Genomic DNA, 20,477 nt, shown 5'->3' on the forward strand with positions numbered 1-20,477 from the left:
GATGGAGGTGAAACTGTGCATTTGTAGTAAGGGCGGGTGGGGAGGGCTGCTCAAGAGCTCGGCTGCAGTCTGGCTTTTTTATTTTTTGTCCAGAATGCATCTGTCTGAACCCCCCCCCCCCCCACCCGAAAGATCACGCAACTGCTGACTCACTACAGCAGAGCACTGACTCTATCTCACCATGCCTCCCCCTCTCTCCTGCCTCTTGTTCCCTTCCTGTCATCTCCTCTGAATACCATTTTTATTTCAGTGTCCCATCTCTTCTCCCGTGCGGTCTCTTTTTCTCTCGTAACATACCCACCCAGAACTAGTTTTTTCTCTCTCTCTCTCTCTCTCTCTCTCTCGCACCCTCTCTCGCGCTCTCACAGTACAGTTTAGTAAGAACTGCAGTGGATTTGTAGAAGTAGCGACCATGACTGCCTATTCACTAGTGACTGCAGGTTTTTTGTGTGTGTTCAGGTGAGCAAATTATGTAACCATCAGTCTGTGTAGGTACTGTATGTTTGTGTGTACATGTGCAGTACCAGTCAACAGTTTGGACACAACTACTCATTTCAGAGTTTCTTTATTTTGACTATTTTCTACATTGTCAAATAATAGTGAAGACATCAACTATGAAATAACACAAATGGAATCATGTAGTAACCAAAAAAAAGTTAAATCAAAATATATTTGAGATTCTTCAATGTAGCTGCCTTGATGACAGGTTTGCACACTCTTGGCATTCTCTCAACCAGCTACATTAGGTAGTCACCTGGAATGCATTTCAATTAACAGGTATGCCTTGTTAAAGGTACATTTGTTGAATTTCTTTCCTTCTTAATGCTTTTGAGAGAATCAGTTGTGTTGTGACAAGTTAGGGATGGTATACAGAAGATAGCCTAATTTGGTAAAAGACCAAGTCCATATTATGGCAAGAACAGCTCAAATAAGCAAAGAGAGACAACAGTCCATCATTACTTAAAGACATGAAGGTCAGTCAATCAGGAACATTTCAAGAACTTTGAATGTTTCTTCAAGTGCAGTCACAAAAACCAAGCGCTATGATGAAACTGGCTCTCATGAGGATTGCCACAGGAAAGGAAGACCCAGAGTTACCTCTGCAGCAGAAGATAAGATCATTAGATTTAACTGCACCTCAGATTGCAGGCCAAATAAATGCTTCACAGAGTTCAAGTAACAGACACATCACAACATCAACTGTTCAGAGGAGACAGCGTGAATCAGGCCTTCATGGTCGAATTTCTGAGAAGAAACCTCTACTAAAGGACAACAATAGTAAGAAGAGACTTGCTTGGGCCAAGAAACACAAGCAATGGACCGGTGGAAATCTGTCCTTTGGTCTGTTTAGTCCAAATTTTAGATCTTTGTTTCCAACCGCCGTGTCTTTGTGAGACGCAGAGTAGGTGAACGGATGATCTCCACATGTGTGGTTTCTAACTTGAAGCATGGAGGAGGTGTGGGGGTGCTTTGCTGGTGACACTGTCAGTGATTTATTTAGAATTCAAGGCACACTTAACCAGCATGGCTACCACAGCATTCTGCAGCGATACGCCAGAGTGAAGGATACACTGCAGAGTAAAGGAAAAGCAGCCAACAAGTGCTGAGCATATGTGGGAACTTCTTCAAGACTGTTGGAAAACCATTCCAGGTGAAGCTGGTTGAGAGAATGCCAAGAGTGTGCAAAGCTGTCATCAAGGCTGTATCACAACCGGCCGTGATTGGGAGTCCCATAGGCGGCGCACAATTGACCCAGCGTCGTCCGGGTTAGGTTTTGGCTGGGGTAGGCCGTCATTGTAAATAAGAATTAGTTTTTAACTAACTTGCCTAGTTAAATAAAATAAAAGGCAAAGGTTGGATACTTAGAAGAATCTAAAATATGAAAAATATTTTGATTGAACACTTTTTTGGTTACATGATTCCATATGTGTTATTTCATAGTTTTGATGTATGCACTATTATTCCACAAAGTAGAAAATAGTAAAAATAAAGTAAACCCCTTGAATGAGTAGGTGTATCCAAACTTTCGACTGGAACTGTATGTGTGTCAGGGCCAGAGCGTGTTAGCGCTGCACCATTCATCGAATTCAGATTTGAAATTGTAATATTGACATATGCAATATCCATATCGCAAGAGGCTGCAATTTTCTCCTTTCTTTGACACTCTGTTAATACAACAAAAACTAGACTATGGTACCTCCTCCAATGAGATGCGCTAGGTTCCGTTCATTCGCTCTCTAGATGCACAGAGAATGCTGACGAATCACAAGCAGGCTCTCTCGCTCTGCATGGCATGCACATGCTGGCCAATAAGTGTCCTCACTTTGACTGTGCAGTTAGATGCTGGTGAGTAGAGAAAGGGTATTTAATCCTTTTGAAGAATAACCATCCCCTACTTTGACGATTGCATGGTAAAATAAAAGCAGACAGCAGAAAAGCCCCTGAGTCACCTGCAACCAGCCATCAAGTGTAATGGCCTACGGAAAATAAATCCTGACCAGTGGAGGCTGCTGAAGGGTGGACGGCTCATAATGGCTGGAATGGAATGGCATTAAACACATGGAAACCATGTATTTGATACCATTCCACCTATTCCGCTCCAGCCATTGTCACGAGCCCGTCCTCCCAAATTATGGTGCCACCAACGTCCTGTACCGCAGCCACATAGAAATCAGAGGCTTTCGCCTACCACATTGCCAAAGACATGGTTCCTATTTACAGTCCGCAAAGACTGCTTCAAGAAGATGATCAACAAACTGGACAGGAGATACAAGATTCCATCTTGCACATATTTCTCCCAAGTCGCCATCCCAACACTGTATAACAAAATTAAGGGAGAAGTTGAAACGTTGCGTTGAATGACTGGCCCAGACTCCAATGTTTTGGACACAGGCTGCACCTTGCAATCGGTAGGCTACGTGTTACATGATTGAGTCTACTTATACATAATTACACAATCATAAGCTTCCTATTCCATCTGCAGCCTATGCCTGCCTGAATAAATTATTAACTTAGGTTATTTAAGAACTCATTGTAAAATAGGAACTCATAATGTTCATGAATAAGTGCTGCACTTACAGCACACTATTTTGATGATCATGTTAAAAATGTATGTTTTTAATATGTAGGTGTAATAATCATATCTATTATCATTTATACAACAGGTGGTTCTAATCCTGTATTCTGATTTGGTTAAAAGCGCATTCCAGCCGGTGTCTCATCAGCCCAGGCAGGGAATTTATAAACTTAATCTCCACTATAAAAACATCTAGACATGTCACATTTCTTTTAGACTAACATTTAGTTTTCAGCAGCGGAGATTTGTATAAACCTTGCTGTCTGTCTTTCCGACATTTGCAATATTGTTTCAATGTTCAAATTCGATCTCCAACTGTCCCATAGTAATGAACGTGTAGGGGTCGGAACGAGAGAGCGAGGCAGGCAGCGTTTTTCAGCCAGTCGAAATCATGAATCAGCTGGCATCATTTTTATGGATATATACAGTGGTGATTTAAGTCTTGGTGGGGCAAAAAAAAAGAAATTGGGATGCATGCCAGCAAAGCCACTACACAATACATTATTGCACTATGACGGTGACAAATGGTGCCAACAAAATGTTAGGGCCTACATAAAGCTGTTCCAACAGCAGTCCCAACATCTTACCACTGCTATACCTGGCTATCAGCAGAGACTTCTCTGACAACGAAACAGCTCATTCAGCCTCATTCAGCTGATATGGCTGACTTGCTTAAACAAATGTGGTTTCTAATGACAATTTAGATGTACAAACTATGGCATAAGGGGACGACAAGCATATTAGGTGCAATCTGTAATTTCGATTAAGACGATGAGCGCGCTAGAACGGACATAGTCAACTATTTGTTTAGCACTTTTGAAATCTACAGCGACAGAACATTCAGAACGTGGGCCGTTCTTACAGTATTCTCCCTGTACACCAAGTCAGAACCGTAGGATAAATAAAGGGGGCATATAAGCAGACAATGAAAGCTCTTATAATATTCAATGATTACATTTCTCTAAAACAGGGTTGAATCATGATGACGTCATTGATCTTCAGGTCGTAGCTCTAGAAAGAGGCCGGATTTACAATTCTAAGTTGGATGACCGTTCAAAACTTATTTTTCCAGTGAGAGCTCATTTATTTCCAAATTCCCAATTGTCCTGAACTCACTGAGGTTACGTTTTCGCAGTTCTGAGTTGTTGTTTTGAGCGCTGCACAAATCATGCTTCATTGACAGCATGGTCAATGTTGAATGTTTATCATTTTAAACTTGGAAAAGAGACTCTTAATACCAGATTTGGGACCACACAGCCACTCTCACTGATTCCTTCCAAACCAGTCATTGTTGAATTTGCAACTTGTCTCATGTTTATGGCCGATGAGCACCAATACGTTTTATCTATAATTTCTCTTCATATGACAAGGATTAAAAAGGATTTGCCAGTAGATTTGTTGACTTGAGTCATGATTTTTAAAGTAAGATGAAAACATGATCAGTTCAATCAAAGCTGCTGTACATATAACTTGATTTGACGTAATTTTATTTGTGGCCAATGACCTTGAGCCTTCTTGGATTGGCACTTCTAATGTAACTCTATGGCAGCACCCAAGGGGCAATTTTTTTTTAGAGGTTTACCTTTAGACTTGGCGGTGACGTAGTGTCCCCATGAGTGACAGAACACTGAGCCAATCACGTAACACTTCATATTTTCTACTGGCTTGCCCCACCACCACTGAAAGCACTGAGCTAGCCTGAAACACCTGCATTTTGGAGCTGCCTTACTCCAGAAAACAAAAAAGAGACCATGTTTGTATGTGGATTTATTAACTCAAATATTTTTGTTGTTGTTAGTAAACTGATATGCTGGTATTACTCAAATCACATGTTATTCGTCACATGCGCCGTATACAACAGGTGTAGACCTTACAGTGAAATGCTTACTTACAAAGCCCTTAACCAACAATGCAGTTTTAAGAGATATTCCCCCCCAAAAACAAGAAATAAAGTAACTAATAACTAATGAGCAGCAGTAAAATAGCAATAGCGAGGCTATATATAGGGGGTACCGGTACAGAGTCAATGTGCGGGGGCACCGGTTAGTCGAGGCATATGTATATGTAGGTAAAGTTATTAAAGTGACTATACATACAGTTGAAGTCAGAAGTTTACATGCACCTTAGCCAAATGCATTTAAACTCAGCTTTCACAATTCCTGACATTTAATCCTAGTAAAAATTCCCTGTCTTAGGTCAGTTAGGATCACCACTTTATTTTAAGAATGTGAAATGTCAGAATAATAGTAGAGATTTATTTCAGCTTTTATTTCTTTCATTACATTCCCAGTGGGTCAGAAGTTTACATACACTCAATTAGTATTTGGTAGCATTGCCTTTAAATTGTTTAACTTGGGTCAAACGTTTTGACTAGCCTTCCACAAGCTTCCCACAATAAGTTGGGTGAATTTTGGCCCATTCCTCCTGACAGAGCTGGTGTAACGGAGTCAGGTTTGTAGGCCACGTTTTTTCAGTTCTGCCCACACATTTTCTATAGGATTGAGGTTAGGGCTTTGTAATGGCCACTCCGATATCTTGACTTTGTTGTCCTTAAGCCATTTTGCCACAACTTTGGAAGTATGCTTGGGGTCAATGTCCATTTGGAAGACCCATTTGCGACCAATCTTTAACTTCCTGACTGATGTCTTGAGATGTTGCTTCAAAATATCCACATAACTTTCCATCCTCTCATGCCATCTATTTTGTGAAGTGCACCAGTCCCTCCTGCAGCAAAGCACCCCAACATCATGATGCTACCACCCCCGTGCTTCACGGTTGGGATGGTGTTCTTCGGCTTGCAAGCCTCCCCCTTTTTCCTCCAAACATAACGATGGTCATTATGGCCAAACAGTTATATATTTGTTTCATCAGACGAGAGGACATTTCTCCAAAAAGTACGATCTTTGTCCCAATGTGCAGTTGAAAACCGTAGTCTGGCTTTTTTATGGCGGTTTTGGAGCAGTGGCTACTTCCTTGCTGAGCGGCCTTTCAGGTTATGTCGATATAGGACTTTTACTGTGGATATAGATCCTTTTGTACCTGTTTCCTCCAGCATCTTCAAGGTCCTTTGCTGTTCTGGGATTGATTTGCACTTTTCACACCAAAGTATGTTCATCTCTAGGAGACAGAACGCGTCTCCTTCCTGAACGGTATGATGGCTGTGTGGTCCCATGGTGTTTATACTTGTGTACTATTGTTTGTACAGATGAACGTGGTACCTTCAGGCGTTTGGAAATTGCTCCCAAGGATGAACCAGACTTGTGGAGGTCTAAAAAAAAAAATCTGAGGTCTTGGCTGATTTCCTTTACTTTTTCCCATGATGTCAAGCAAAGAGGCACTGAGTTTGAAGGTAGGCCTTGAAATACATCCACAGGTATGCCTCCAATTGACTCAAATGATGTCAATTAGCCTATCAGAAGCTTCTAAAGCCATGACATAATTTCTGGAATTTTCCAAGCTGTTTAAAGGCACAGTCAACTTTAGTGTATGTAAACTTCTGACCCACTGGAATTGTGATACAGTGAAATAATCGGTCTGTAAACAATTGTTGGAAAAATTACTTGTGTCATGCACAAAGTAGATATCCTAACCGACTTGCAAAACTATAGTTTGTTAACAAGAAATTTGTGGAGTGGTTGAAAAACGAGTTTTAATGACTCGAACCTAAGTGTATGTAACCTTCCGACTTCAACTGTAGATAATGGAGTAGCAGCAGCGTAAAAGAGGTAGGGGGGCAATGCAAATAGTCTGGGTAGCCATTTGATTAGATGTTCAGGAGTCTTATGGCTTGGGGGTATAAGCTGTTTAGAATCCTCTTGGACCTAGACTTGGTGCTCCAGTACCGCTTGCCGTGTGATAGCAGAGAGAACAGTCTATGACTAGGGTGGCTGGAGTCTGACAATTTTTAGGCCTTCCTTCTGACACCGCCTGGTTTTTAGGTTCTGGATGGCAAGAAGCGTGGCCCCAGTGATGTACTGGGGCCACACTACCCTTTGTAGTACAGTTTAATGGCAAAATAACATGTACAACAGGCAAGCCCCCCCCCCCCCCCCCAAAAAAAAAAGAAACAATGCTCTGCCCCACCTGCCCTGAATGACGGGTCGCCACTGGATATATGCAAATAAATGGCAATTGAAAAAAGGTAAACGAAACGAAGTGCAGCTAGTTTGCTTTCTTTCCAGCTTCAGTTTGAAGTTAATGTTAGCTGTGTTGTTGGCTAGCTCCTCTGAACAACAGTGTCCTAACAAGAGAGCCCATTTTCTTTGCCAGGCGAAATCGTGCCTCATTAGCTCATTGTTATGGATGTATCCAAATGTCTCTAGAAAACCGCTTAAACAAATGCAGCTACTGTTGTTATTCTGTCTGCACTGTTTGACATGACTGTAAGTTAGCCGTAGTTGGCTAGCTAGCAAGCAAGGGATAAGAATGTTGCCAGCCAGTATGGCAATGGAACATTTAGAACAAACGACTGGGTCGCGTCCATAGATACAGAACAAAAAGACTGAACGACTTTGTCGCGTCTCTGCCAACCGAACCAATAAAACGTACGACCAGCCGGCTTGGGTAGCAACCCTAGATTTGTTTCGGGACTATATCTTGTGGAAGGATGAAACGGTATGAATCAATTAATCAAAATAACGTTTTTTATGAAAATGTCAATCATTATTTGAATATGTTGGTAACCCGTTGTATAAAAGTGATAATGCCCTTGAAGCTGCTGTTTGGAGGATATACAGTTGAAGTCGGAAGTTTACATACACTTAGATTGGAGTCATTAAAACTCGTTTTTCAACCACTCCACGAATTTCGTGTTAAACAATTTAAAGGCAATGCTACCAAATACTAATTGAGTGTATGTAAACTTCTGACCCTCTGGGAATGTGATGAAAGAAAAAAAGAAGAAAAAAGCTGAAATTTGACATTCTTAAAATAAAGGGGTGATCCTAACTGACCTAAGACAGGGAATGTTTACTAGGATTAAATGTCAGGAATTGTGAAAAACTGAGTTTAAATGTATTTGGCTAAGGTGTATGTAAACCTCTGACTTCAACTGTAAATGTAGCCTGTAACAATGTTGGAAAATGTTTATTTTGTTGTTGTATTCGGTTACAGTATGTATGCATTCATATGATCTCATTTTAGAAGTGATGTTCTTTTGCTAAGGAGAAAAGGTGCCTCTGTGGTTTTGGCGTCACTGAGTGTGTGCGTGTCCCTCACACCATGACTACTCTCTCTCTACCCATTATGGCACATTCACCACCATTTTTCTGACCTGTTTCTCATCTTCTCTCTCTCAAATTCTTCCCAAATTATCCAAGCTACAGGAGCTGGGGTTCTGGAACTAATTTGTCCTGACAACTGTAACCCTAAGCTTCCACCACGCAGCGGCTTGCCATCCCCACCTCCTACCTCATACACTACACACACAGTCTTCCCATTTGCGTGTGTGTGTGCTCCTCAGAGATCCAGTTATGTAATGAGCGGCTCTGCAGTCTCCTACTCTCTACTCTACTGCGTGTTAGAAGGAAATGTACTGTGTGCCTATAGTTTGAGGGTTGGGGGATGTTTGTGAATGGACATTTCGATTGCTCACTCACTTAGCTGTGTGTGTGCGCCTGTCTTTACATGTCTCTGTCCTGTCCACTTACATAGTCTTCTCGTCTTCATCTATATCTATTCTCTCACTCTCCCCTTCTCTCTGTTCCTCTCTCTGTGTTCTTTCTCTCACACCTACAGTACCAGTCAAGTTTGTACAGCTATTCATTCAAGGGTTTTTCTTTATTTTTACTATTTTCTACATTGAATAATAGTGAAGACATCAAAACTATGAAATAACACACAGGGAATCATGTAGTAACCAAAAAAGTGTTAAACGAGTCAAAATAGCCAATTGCACGTTGCCAAACGCATCTCTGTTGTGTGCTCTACGACTGTCTAACAATCCTAATGATGGTTACATAATCCGCTCACCTGAACACACACACACGTCTGTATATCAACCCCCCCTCTCTCCCTCTGTTTTCTTTGTGCCGATATCTCTTTTTAGCCTGATTTCTCTTTTCTTTTTCTCCATGCCCCACTACTGCCCTTTCGGTTTCCCTTGGTGTGTAAATCACAGAGAACGAGCCCCTGAATAAGCGAGTGATTTTTATCACTGCTGTGTGGGCGAAGCGTCACGTGTAGCTTAACGGTTCATCATCAGTCAATCATCAATTTTATCCCGTTTGTATTCACATTCGCCAAAAGTTTCCCATATTTCTGCTGATTTGAGAATGAGATGACTTTACGTGCGCACGAGCACACACCGATCCTTGTGAAATGATAAACAATAGTGCTTCACCTGCATGTGGAGGTGGTGGTTCATAATGAAATGCACGAATCCCCCTCTCTTCCCTCTTCCTGGGCTAGTGAGCTAGAGAAACCCCATTACACTAGAACTGTTGTGAGAAAGAGGACATGTGTGCCTAAAACACAGCATATGCCAGAGGACTTGTGTGGCAGCATGCCATGACTCCTGACATAGAGCACATCAGCATTCGACAGACAGTGCTTTGTTTTTTGTACTGTCCTGAATGGCTGGGGCTATGAGCACAAATACATAGACCTCAATGGAAAGAACTAGCTATCAGCAAGTTGTGTGTGTGTGCCACGCTGATCCTCAACACGGGGGCCCCTCAGGGGTGCGTGCTCAGTCCCCTCCTACTCCCTGTCACTCATCTCTGCACGGCCAGGCACGACTCCAACACCATCAAGTTTGCCGATGAAACAACAGTGGTAGGCTTGATCACCGACGATGAGACGGCCTATAGGGAGAAGGTCAGAGACCTGGCCGTGTGGTGCCAGAACAACAACATATCCCTCAATGTGATCAAGACAAAGGAGATGATTGTGGAGTACAGGAAAAGGAGGACCGAGCACGCCCCCATTGTCATCGACGGGGCTGTAGTTGAGCAGGGTGAGATCTTCAAGGTCCTTGGTGTCCACATCACCAACAAACTATCATGGTCCAAACATACCAAGACAGTCGTGAAGAGAGCACGACAATGCCTATTCCCCCTCAGGAGACTGAGGATCCATGCTGAATCTTTTCAAAGTTCTACAGCTGCACCATCGAGAGCATCCTGACTGGTTGCATCACCGCCTGGTATGGCAACTGCTCTGCCTCTGACCGCAAGGCACTACAGAGCGTAGTGTGTACGGCCCAGTACATCACCAAGCTTCCTGCCATCCAGGACCTCTACACCAGGCGGTGTCAGAGGAAGGCCCTAAAATTTGTCAGACTCCAGCCACCCTAGTCATAGACTGTTCTCTCTGCTACCGCACGGCAAGCGGTACCGGAGCACCAAGTCTAGGCCCAAAAGGCTTCTTAACAGCTTCTACCCCCAAGCCATAAGACTCCTGAACAGCTAGTCAAAGGGCTACCCAGACCCCTCTTTCACGCTGCTGCTACTCTGTTTATCTATGCATAGTGACTAAGTCTACCTACATGTACAGTTGAAGTCGGAAGTTCGCATAGGTTGGAGTCATTAACTCATTTTTCAACCACTCCACAAATTTCTTGTTAACAAACTATAGTTTTGACAAGTCTTTTAGGATATCTACTTTGTGCATGACACATGTCATTTTTCCAACAATTGTTTACAGACATATTATTTCACTGTATCACAATTCCAGTGAGTCAGACGTTTACATACACTAAGTTGACTGTGCCTTTAACCTGTCTAGGACTGTTCCGCTAGCGGAACCCCTCGCCAACAGCCAATAAAATTGCAGGCCGCCAAATACAAAACAACAGAAATCTCATAAATCAAATTTCTCAAACATAGAAGTATTAGGCACCATTTTAAAGATAAAATTCTCGTTAATCCAGCCACAGTGTCTGGTTTCAAAAATGCTTTACAGGGAAAGCTCCACAAACGATTATGTTAGGTCACCACCAAGTCACAGATAAACCCAGCCATTTTTCCCGCCAAAGAGAGGAGTCACAAAAAGCACAAATAGAGATATAAAATGAATCACTAACCTTTGATCTTCATCAGATGACACTCATAGGACTTCATGTTACACAATACATGTATGTTTTGTTCGGTAAAGTTCATATTTGTATCCAAAAATCTGAGTTTAGGCGGGACGCTACTGTCTCACTTGGCACAAAGCCAGAGAAAATGCAGAGCGTCAAATTCAAATTAATTACTATAACAATCTAACTTTCATTAAATCACACATGAAAGATACCAAATTAAAGCTACACTGGTTGTGAATTCAGCCAACAGGTCAGAATTCAAATAGGCTTTTCAGGGAAAGCATACGATGCTATTTTCTGAGGATAGCACCATTGTAAACAAAGAGAGAAGCATATTTCAACCCTGCAGGCGCGACACAAAACGCAGAAATAAAAATATAATTCATGCCTTTGACGAGCTTCTGTTGGCACGCCAATATGTCCCATAAACATCACAAATGGTCCTTTTTGTTCGATTAATTCCGTCGATTATATATCCAAAATGTACATTTATTTGGTGGGTTTGATCCAGAAAAACACCGGTTCCAACTTGCTCAAACGTGACTACAAAATATCTCAAAGGTTACCTGTAAACTTTGCCAAAAAAATGTCAAACTACTTTTGTAATACAACTTTAGGTATTTTTTAACGTTAATAATCAATAAAATTGAAGACGGGATGATCTGTGTTCAATACAGGATTAAAACCAACTATAGCTAGCTTTCTGGTCTCGCGCCTCTAACAAACAGGACACTTCGAGTGACTCTCCTTCAAGATGGCCGTACTTCTTCATTACACAAAGGAATAACCTCAACTAATTTCTAAAGACTGACATCCAGTGGAAGCGGAAGGAACTGCAAACAGGTCCCTTAGAAATCTGCTTTCCCAATGAAAACTCATTGAAAAGAGTGACCTCAAAAAAAAAAAAATCTGAATGGTTTGTCCTCGGGGTTCGCCTGCTAAATAAGTTATGTTATACTCACAGACATGATTCAAACAGTTTTAGAAACCTCAGTGTTTTCTATCCAAATCTACTAATAATATGCATATCTTATCTTCTGGGGATGAGTAGCTGGCAGTTTAATTTGGGCATGCTTTTCATCCAAAATTCGTAATGCTGCCCCCTACCCTAGGGAAGTTAAACAGCTTGGAAAATTCCAGAAATTATGTCATGGCTTTAGAAGCTTCTGATAGGCTAATTGACATCATTTGAGTCAATTGAAGTTGTACCTGTGGATATGTTTCAAGGCCTACCTTCAAATTCAGTGCCTCTTTGCTTGACATCATGGGAAAATCAAAGAAATCAGCCAAGACCTCAGAAAACAAATTGTAGATCCCCACAAGTCTGGTTCATCCTTGGGACCAATTTCCAAATGCCTGAAGGTACCACGTTCATCTATACAAACAATAGTACGCAAGTATAAACACCATGGGACAACGCAGCCATCATACCGCTCAGGAAGGAGATGCTTTCTGTGCAAATCAATCCCAGAACAACAGCAAAGGACCTTGTGAAGATGCTGGAGGAAACGGGTACAAAAGTATCTATATCCACAGTAAAACGAGTCCTATATTGACATAACCTGAAAGGCTGCTCAGCAAGGAAGTTGCCACTGCTCCAAAACCGCCATAAAAAAGCCAGACTACAGTTTGCAACTGCACATGGGGACAAAGATTGTACTTTTTGGAGAAATGTCCTTTTGGTCTGATGGAACAAAAATAGAACTGTTTGGCCATAATGGCCATCGTTATGTTTGGAGGAAAAAGGGGGAGGCTTGCAAGCCAAAGAACACCATCCCAGCCGTGAAGCACGGGGGTGGCAGCATCATGTTGTGGACGTGCTTTGCTGCAGGAGGGACTGGTGCACTTCACAAAATAGATGGCATCACGAGGATGGAAAATGATGTGGATATATTGAAGCAACATCTCAAGACATCAGTCAGGAAGTTAAAGCTTGGTTGCAAAAGGGTCTTCCAAATGGACAATGACCCCAAGCATACTTCCAAAGTTGTGGCAAAATGGCTTAAGGACAACAAAGTCAAGGTATTGGAGTGGCCGTCACAAAGCCCTGACCTCAATCCCATAGAACATTTCTGGGCAGAACTGAAAAAGCAAGTCCGAGCAAGGTGTCCTACAAACCTGACTCAGTTACACCAGCTCTGTCAGGAGGAATGGGCCAAAATTCACAACTTATTGTGGGAAGCTTGTGGAAGGCTACCCGAAACGTTTGACCCAAGTTAAACCATTTAAAGGCAATGCTACCAAATACTAATTGAGTGTATGTAAACTTCTGACCAACTGCGCATGTGATGAATGAAATAAAAGCTGAAATATCTCATTCTCTCTACTATTATTCTGACATTTCACATTCTTAAAATAAAGTGGTGATCCTAACTGACCTAAGACAGGGAATTTTTACTAGGATTAAATGTCAGGAATTGTGAAAAACTGAGTTTAAATGTATTTGGCTAAGGTGTATGTAAACTTTCGACTTCAACTGTACATATTACCTCGACTAACCGGTGTCCCCAGACATTGACTCTGCACTGGTACTCCCAGAGAGAGAGAGAGAGAGACACACACACACACACCCACACCCACATATTCTCAAGAATTGAGTCAGCCTTCAAATCTGCGCTCATTTGATATAAATGTCTCACGGGAGGATAAAAATATGTCTGGGGTGGGGGTTCTCGATGCAACCCAAGTCAATTCTTTAGGATTGTAGGGGTAGAAAATGTTGCTCCAACCACAACCACGTATCTGTCCCAAATGGCACCATGTTCCATGTTCCATGTTCTGAATAGTGCACTACTTTTGCTCCCCATGGGGTAGTGCACTATATAGGGAATAGGATGCCATTTGGAACGCAGACCATTACTATTGTCTATTCCCAATAGTGCTATTACCCTTCAGCATTGTTTTAAATACACTTTAAATACACTAAATCCACTTTAAATATGAGTACACAGACAATTGCGCTGAATGTGTACTGGGGTATAAAGCCATACACTAATTTGAAGCATCAACGAGCAGTGCGTCTAATGAGCGCATGTCGCTTCATTCTGGGACCGCACATTGAAGGAGAGCGTCACAGCGTGCACTATGGTCTTCACATACATACCAAGCTCCATCATGCTTATGTTAATGTGTCATGGTTTTCACAAGTGTGCTTTTGCTTGTGAAAGTGTTGGAGAGAAACTCATCGTTTTCCATTAGTATGTAATTATTGTATACGTTGTATTGTCTGATCCACTGAGTCCATTGAGTGTTATATTGTTTGTGTGCGAGGTTAGATTTGACAAGTAAGTGTGGAGTTGGAGCTGTAGCGTGTCTGTTGAGAGTTGTGTGTGTGCTTTTGCGCATGTTGTGTGTTCCGTGTCATATTTTGTAAGCATTTCACTGTACTGTTTACACCTACTGTATCCTGTGCATGTGACAAATTAACTATTTAAATTGTGTAACAGCTAGTCCTAGATGTTGTGACCGTCTGGTCATTAATGTGTCGGTTGCTTCTCTGTGATCCCTCCACCACAGCAAGCGACTGAAGGGCGATAAGAACGGGAAGGGCCTGAGGCATTTCTCCATGAAGGTGTGTGAGAAGGTGCAGAAGAAAGGCACCACGTCCTACAACGAGGTGGCTGACGAACTGGTGGCTGAGTTTACCCACTCCACCACCGTCATGGCCACAGACTCGGTGAGTCCGTAAATATGGTAATTTAGCAGACGCTTTCATCCATAACCACTTACGGTTGACAGTGACACATATTCAGTATATGTGGCCCATGCAGGAATCAAACATACAACCCTGGGTTGTGTTCATTAGGCACCAAACAGAATAAAATGGAATGAAATGGGGAGGGACTACCTGGACTTGTGCAATGAGAAACAGTGCTTGGCTTCAGTTATATTTTCCATTGCGTGCCCTAATGAACACAACCCTGGTGTTGCCAGCACCGTGGTCATCTAACCCATTGTGCCAGTAGAATGATAAAGTATTGTAGGGGGTTGTTGAGCGGATCAAGCCAGGTGGCCAGATTTCTGACTGTACTTTAGCCAATGCCTCTAACGTCCCTTTTCATGCATAACTAAAGAACAAACCGATCTGGCCAACAGGCTAGTGGATAACACTAGCCTCTTAGTTCTTTTTATTCTTACATTTATGTACATTTTTCTTTCTGTTTTTGAGAAAATTGTTGTCTTTGGGGCACTATTGGGAATGAGACCCTGGTCTCAATTGGGCTACCCTGAATAAATAAAAGCGAATACAAAAAAAATGCGTTCAATTTCACATGAGACAGCAAAACGGCACGTTATTTTTCCCCCCAGCAAAATGTTCTTGTTAGATAAGTGTGTTTTTCCATTCATAAACTGTTCAAGATAAGCAATTAATGAATTACACATTTGAGCTCGTAGAGACTATGGAATGTTGTTTATGTTGCAAACGATTCCCTTGCGTCCCAAAGCATGGTGTTGGAGAAGTCCAACTGAAAGTGAGGCTGTTTTAATAGTGGGGAGGGGGCCAACCGCTGAATACTTTCCGGTATTAATAATAACACGACCCCTTAAAAATAGCTTGGCCCCAGACCTAATCTGCTTACTTCCTGTGGAATGTTAAACAGTATCATTCATTAAAAACAGATTAACCATGAGGGCTAGCAGTTAGTGCGCCGCAGGAGGGGTAGCGGGTAGTCCTGGCCAGGGACACACACACCGTGGGACAGTTACTAATGAGATGCCCCTTGACCCCCTCAAGACAAGCTTAGAATCATAACCTCTTCTCTGCTATTATCTGTTTCCTTGCTCTCCTCTTATGTCATCTGCTTTCTTTACTCGCTTCTTTTCTTTTCTCTTTCCTCACTTTATCTCTCTCCCTCCCCAGCAGGTGTATGACCAGAAGAACATCCGCAGGCGTGTTTATGACGCTCTCAACGTGCTGATGGCCATGAACATCATCTCCAAGGAGAAGAAGGAGATCCGCTGGATCGGCCTGCCCACCAACTCAGCCCAGGAGTGTCAAAACCTGGAGGTGATGTCACATACACACACACTTTAAACCAGCAGAGCTCTCTGGGAGCTGAAAGTGAGCCTTGACAGCCACTCCATGACATCTGTCACCTCTCAGGAAAAGAGGGACAGGCAGACGGAGAGAAATAAATGGGGTGAAGGGAGCACAGACAAAGGGAAGAGGAGGAAAAATGAAAGACCGTGTCAGTTCTCTTCTAGAGTGCATGGATTAAATACATGTTTTCCTCATCAATATACACACAATGCCCTATAATTACAAAGCAAACTTTTCCCCCCACTTTTTTGCAGATTTATTAAAAATAAACAGAACTACCTTATTTATTTATTCAGACCCTTTGCTATGAGACTTGAAATTGAGCTCAGATGCATCCTGTTTCCATTGATCATCCTTGAGATGTTTCTCCCCAAGAACACAGTGGCCTCCATCATTCTTATAAGGAAGATGTTTGGAACCACCAAGACTCTTCCTAGAGCTGGCCACCCGGCCAAACTGAGCAATCGGGGGAGAATGGCCTTGGTCAGGGAGGTGACCATGAACCAGATGGTCACTCTGACAGAGCTCCAGAGATCCTCGAACCTTCCAGAGGACAACCATCTCTGCAACACTCCACCAATCAGGCCTTTATGGTAGAGTGGCCAGACGGAAGCCACTACTCAGTTAAAGGTACATGACAGCCCATGAGAAACAAGTATATCTGGTCTGATGAAACCAAGATTGAACTCTTTGGCCTGAATGCTAAGCGTCACGTCTGGAGGAAACCTGACACCATCCCTACGGTTAAGAATGGTGGTTGCAGCATCATGCTGTGGGGATGTTTTTCAGCGGCAGGGACTGGGAGACTAGTCAGGATTGAGGGAAAGATGAACGGAGGAAAGTACTGAGAGATCCTTGAAAACCTTCTCCATAGCGCTCAGGACCTCACTGGGGTGAAGGTTCACCTCCCAACAGGACAACGACCCTAAGCAAACAGCCAAGACAACGCAGGAGTAGCTTCGGGACAAGTCTCTGAATGTCCTTGAGTGACCCAGCTAGAGCCCGGACTTGAACCCGATCAAACTCTCTGATCTCTGGAGAGACGTGAAAATAGCTGTGCAGCTACGCTCCCCATCCAACCTGACAGAGCTTGAGAGGATCTGCAGAGAAGAATGGGAGAAACTCCCCAAATACAGGTGTGCAAAGCTTATAGCGTCATACCCACGAAGACTTGAGGTTGTAATCGCTGCCAAAGGTGCTTCAAAACAGTACTGATTAAAGGGTCTGAATACTTATGTAGATGTTATATTTAAGTTTATATATAAAATAAATTTGCTAACATTTCTAAAAACCTGATTTTGCTTTGTCAGATTGAGGGGGGGGGAAACTATTGAATCCATTTTAGAATTTAGGCTGTAACGTAACAAAATGTGGAAAAAGTCAAGGGGTCTGAATAATTTCCGAATGCACTATATATCATGTGTCAACTTTCTGCAGAGCATAGATCTGTCACGATAAACACACAAAGTGATCCATTCTGGTGGAGGACTGGGCATGATGGTGACAATGAGAAAGGGGGGTAGTGGGGAGACAGAGTGGAGTACTCCTACCGCTGGGCTGTTTTGACAGGAGCACTTTAGCATGCCATCACTACTGTCTGACAATATAAATAGTAATTGTCTTGCTTTACACTGGTCAGTTACTTAAATAACGATAGTCTGAGTGGTTGATATGGGTAGGGCTCTGTTGGAGCGAGGGGTGAAGTGGGGTTTGGATGGAAGAGGGGCAAAGACAGTACACCGACCACCACCCCCGCTGACCATCTACATCTAGTCATTAACTTCCAGACCATGTCATGACCGTGGCCACCATCTGGAGCCTTCAAGAAGCACTCAAAAAGAACTCTATATGCTGATCTAGATACTGTTGAAGCCGATGTTTCTTTTTTAAATTGCTTGTTTGTTTTGTATTAGGAATGCTTTGAGATTCTTTATGTAATGTATTATTTTTATTACTGTTAGACAGTTATGTTACACCATTCCTTTCTAAAATACTTAAACTGTTTCCCCAATCAGGTGGAGAAACAGAAACGCCTGAAGAGGATCAGACAGAAGAGAACTCAGCTGGAAGAACTCATACTGCAGGTACGGAGCAGTGTGTGTGTGTGTGTTTGAATGCATTCGTGGGTGTGCACATGCTTATCTCTTTTCGGATACCTTGGTCGGATACCTTGGTCGTGAGTGATGAGCTAGGCAGCTGTCCATCTCTAAATCCATTGAAAAACACCAGACTTGTTAGCATCTCATTAGCATATGAAAGGGAACCTTTGTGTGACCCCGTGGAGTTCCCAGAAGGCCAGAGAGTGTGGGAGGGGTCGAAGATCTCTTGATTGATTACTTCTCCCTGAGAGAAGGACTCGGCTATCACCAAATGTTATTTGCAGTCTTTTTCTTTAAATGTACCGCACCACGGATAGTATTCATTCATTCATTGTATCTCTGATAGATTGGTGTGTTGGCTCCCTACTGCTCTGACCTGGTGACGGTAACTTACTCTAAAGCTAGATTCAAGCTTCAACCTAAGCTCCGATTCCTCTGAGGTTTTCACTTAGCATTGATTTAGCCATGGTATGATACAGCCAGGCGTTTTTGCTGACCACATCACCTGACCAGGATAGACTTGTTGCCCCATGCGTGACGTATGATGTAGTTCCACTCATGAACCATACACTCTCAACCTTCAGAGATTGAAAATGTGTGTTTGTGTATGTGGGGATAGATGTTTTTAGAGTGTGTATCGATAGGATTAGCTGTAGTTGTAGTAACAATGTGTCTGTGTGGATAGTTGGGTTCAAAAGTTCAGGAAGATTAATACAAACTAAATCGATGTGTTTCTGAATATTGCTCATCTCTTCTCAAACAGCAAATCGCATTCAAGAACCTGGTGCAGAGAAACAAAGTCAGCGAGACTTCCTCCCTGGCCCCTCCCCCTTCCGGCTCTGTCATCCAGCTCCCCTTCATCATCCTCAACACAGACGTACGCACCGTCATAGACTGCTCCATCTCCAGCGACAAGTATGTGTCACTGCAACGTCTTCACCCTAATGCCTATTGCAAAGACAACTCTAGGTCACTCACTACTGAATTGCTACTCCAATTGCCACTGTAGTATAATACACATGTTCATTGCGCCTTTATCATTACATTTTACATTTTACATTTTAGTCATTTAGCAGACGCTCTTATCCAGAGCGACTTACAGTAGAACGCCAACATTTCTCCTACAGTGCTGAAAGTAAATTCAGGTAGGATCACAAGGTTTTACCATGATTCAAATATATCATTACATGTCATTTATACAGATGGCTACAATACAAACCTGCTTTCTCACAGTAATCCTCCAACTCTCTGTAGGTAGCCAGGACAAACATATTTTCACAATTTCATCAAAATCAATGTCATAGCACGTTTTTACCTGATAAAGTAGAATCCTGTTGAAAAATGTTAGAAGTACCATTTATATTCCTAAGACATAGATTGAAAATGATACTTTTGCTGCCTTCCTGGCTTTTTGATTTATGGCCGAGTGTCAAAACACCGGTTTTAGATATCCAAATACATAATCAATATGCTGGAATAAGTTGTGATATTTTGAAGACCAATACATAATTCAAAAGGCACTCACACATCTGAGCTATCTTTTTTGCAGGTGCATGGTTACAGTTGAATAAAATGAGAAAAGGAACCCGCACACTGCTCTTGATAGTATCACTGCTTTTTAATAAGCTTTACATATCGGCCTCACGGCCTTCGTCAGAGGCCAATACATAAAAGTTACTCCCTACACATGTCACACTTGTGTTCAGATTACTTGTATTTTTCAAAATTAGTACCTTCATAAACTGCACACACACCAATATTTACCAAGCGGTCACTCAACTGGAATTGATTAGCTTGTTCTGTGTTACTGTAATCAATAGCACGTGCAAATGAATCACTCACATCGATATTGTATTGAAATCAATGGAAATGGGACCATAACCACGGTGACATGTACTGTTTACGCTTTTCTAACAGACAAACTTCAATGAATTTGGATATACTACATATATCTGTTGATCGATGACAACCTGTCTTAGCCATTTATCAACTAACGTATAAAACATTGAAGGGAAATTTAAATTTAAAAAATCAGCTTCATGTCTCCAGCATCAACATATGTGAACATGGCATGTGTTTGTTTTTTAGTAAAAAAGAATGACATCAACCAATTAGTAGGCGATGTCTACTCACAATTGGTCAAACTCACACGATGCACCCCCCCCAGAACAGTCTCAATTAAATCGGGGCATGGACTCTACAAGGTGTAGAAAGCGTTCCACAGGGATGCTGGCCCAT

The 20,477-nt window shown here is 42.3% G+C and overlaps 1 protein-coding gene across 8 annotated transcripts in view; it reads left to right on the forward strand.

Annotated features, from left to right (window-relative positions):
• Nucleotides 1-20,477, forward strand: part of tfdp2 (transcription factor Dp-2) — a 56,022-nt gene that overhangs the window by 32,423 nt on the left and 3,122 nt on the right. For 6 of the 8 annotated variants that reach the window (XM_070438609.1, XM_070438629.1, XM_070438624.1 and 3 more), the window contains 4 exons: nucleotides 14,616-14,775; nucleotides 15,961-16,107; nucleotides 18,156-18,224; nucleotides 19,003-19,154. In XM_070438609.1, the coding sequence (XP_070294710.1) occupies nucleotides 14,616-14,775; nucleotides 15,961-16,107; nucleotides 18,156-18,224; nucleotides 19,003-19,154 (528 nt within the window). The remainder of the gene's footprint in view (nucleotides 1-14,615; nucleotides 14,776-15,960; nucleotides 16,108-18,155; nucleotides 18,225-19,002; nucleotides 19,155-20,477) is intronic. The other 2 variants (XM_070438620.1, XM_070438603.1) reach the window with 1 other exon arrangement.

The sequence above is a fragment of the Salvelinus sp. IW2-2015 genome, linkage group LG4p, assembly GCF_002910315.2.
Source record: "Salvelinus sp. IW2-2015 linkage group LG4p, ASM291031v2, whole genome shotgun sequence".
Lineage (NCBI taxonomy): Eukaryota > Metazoa > Chordata > Actinopteri > Salmoniformes > Salmonidae > Salvelinus > Salvelinus sp. IW2-2015.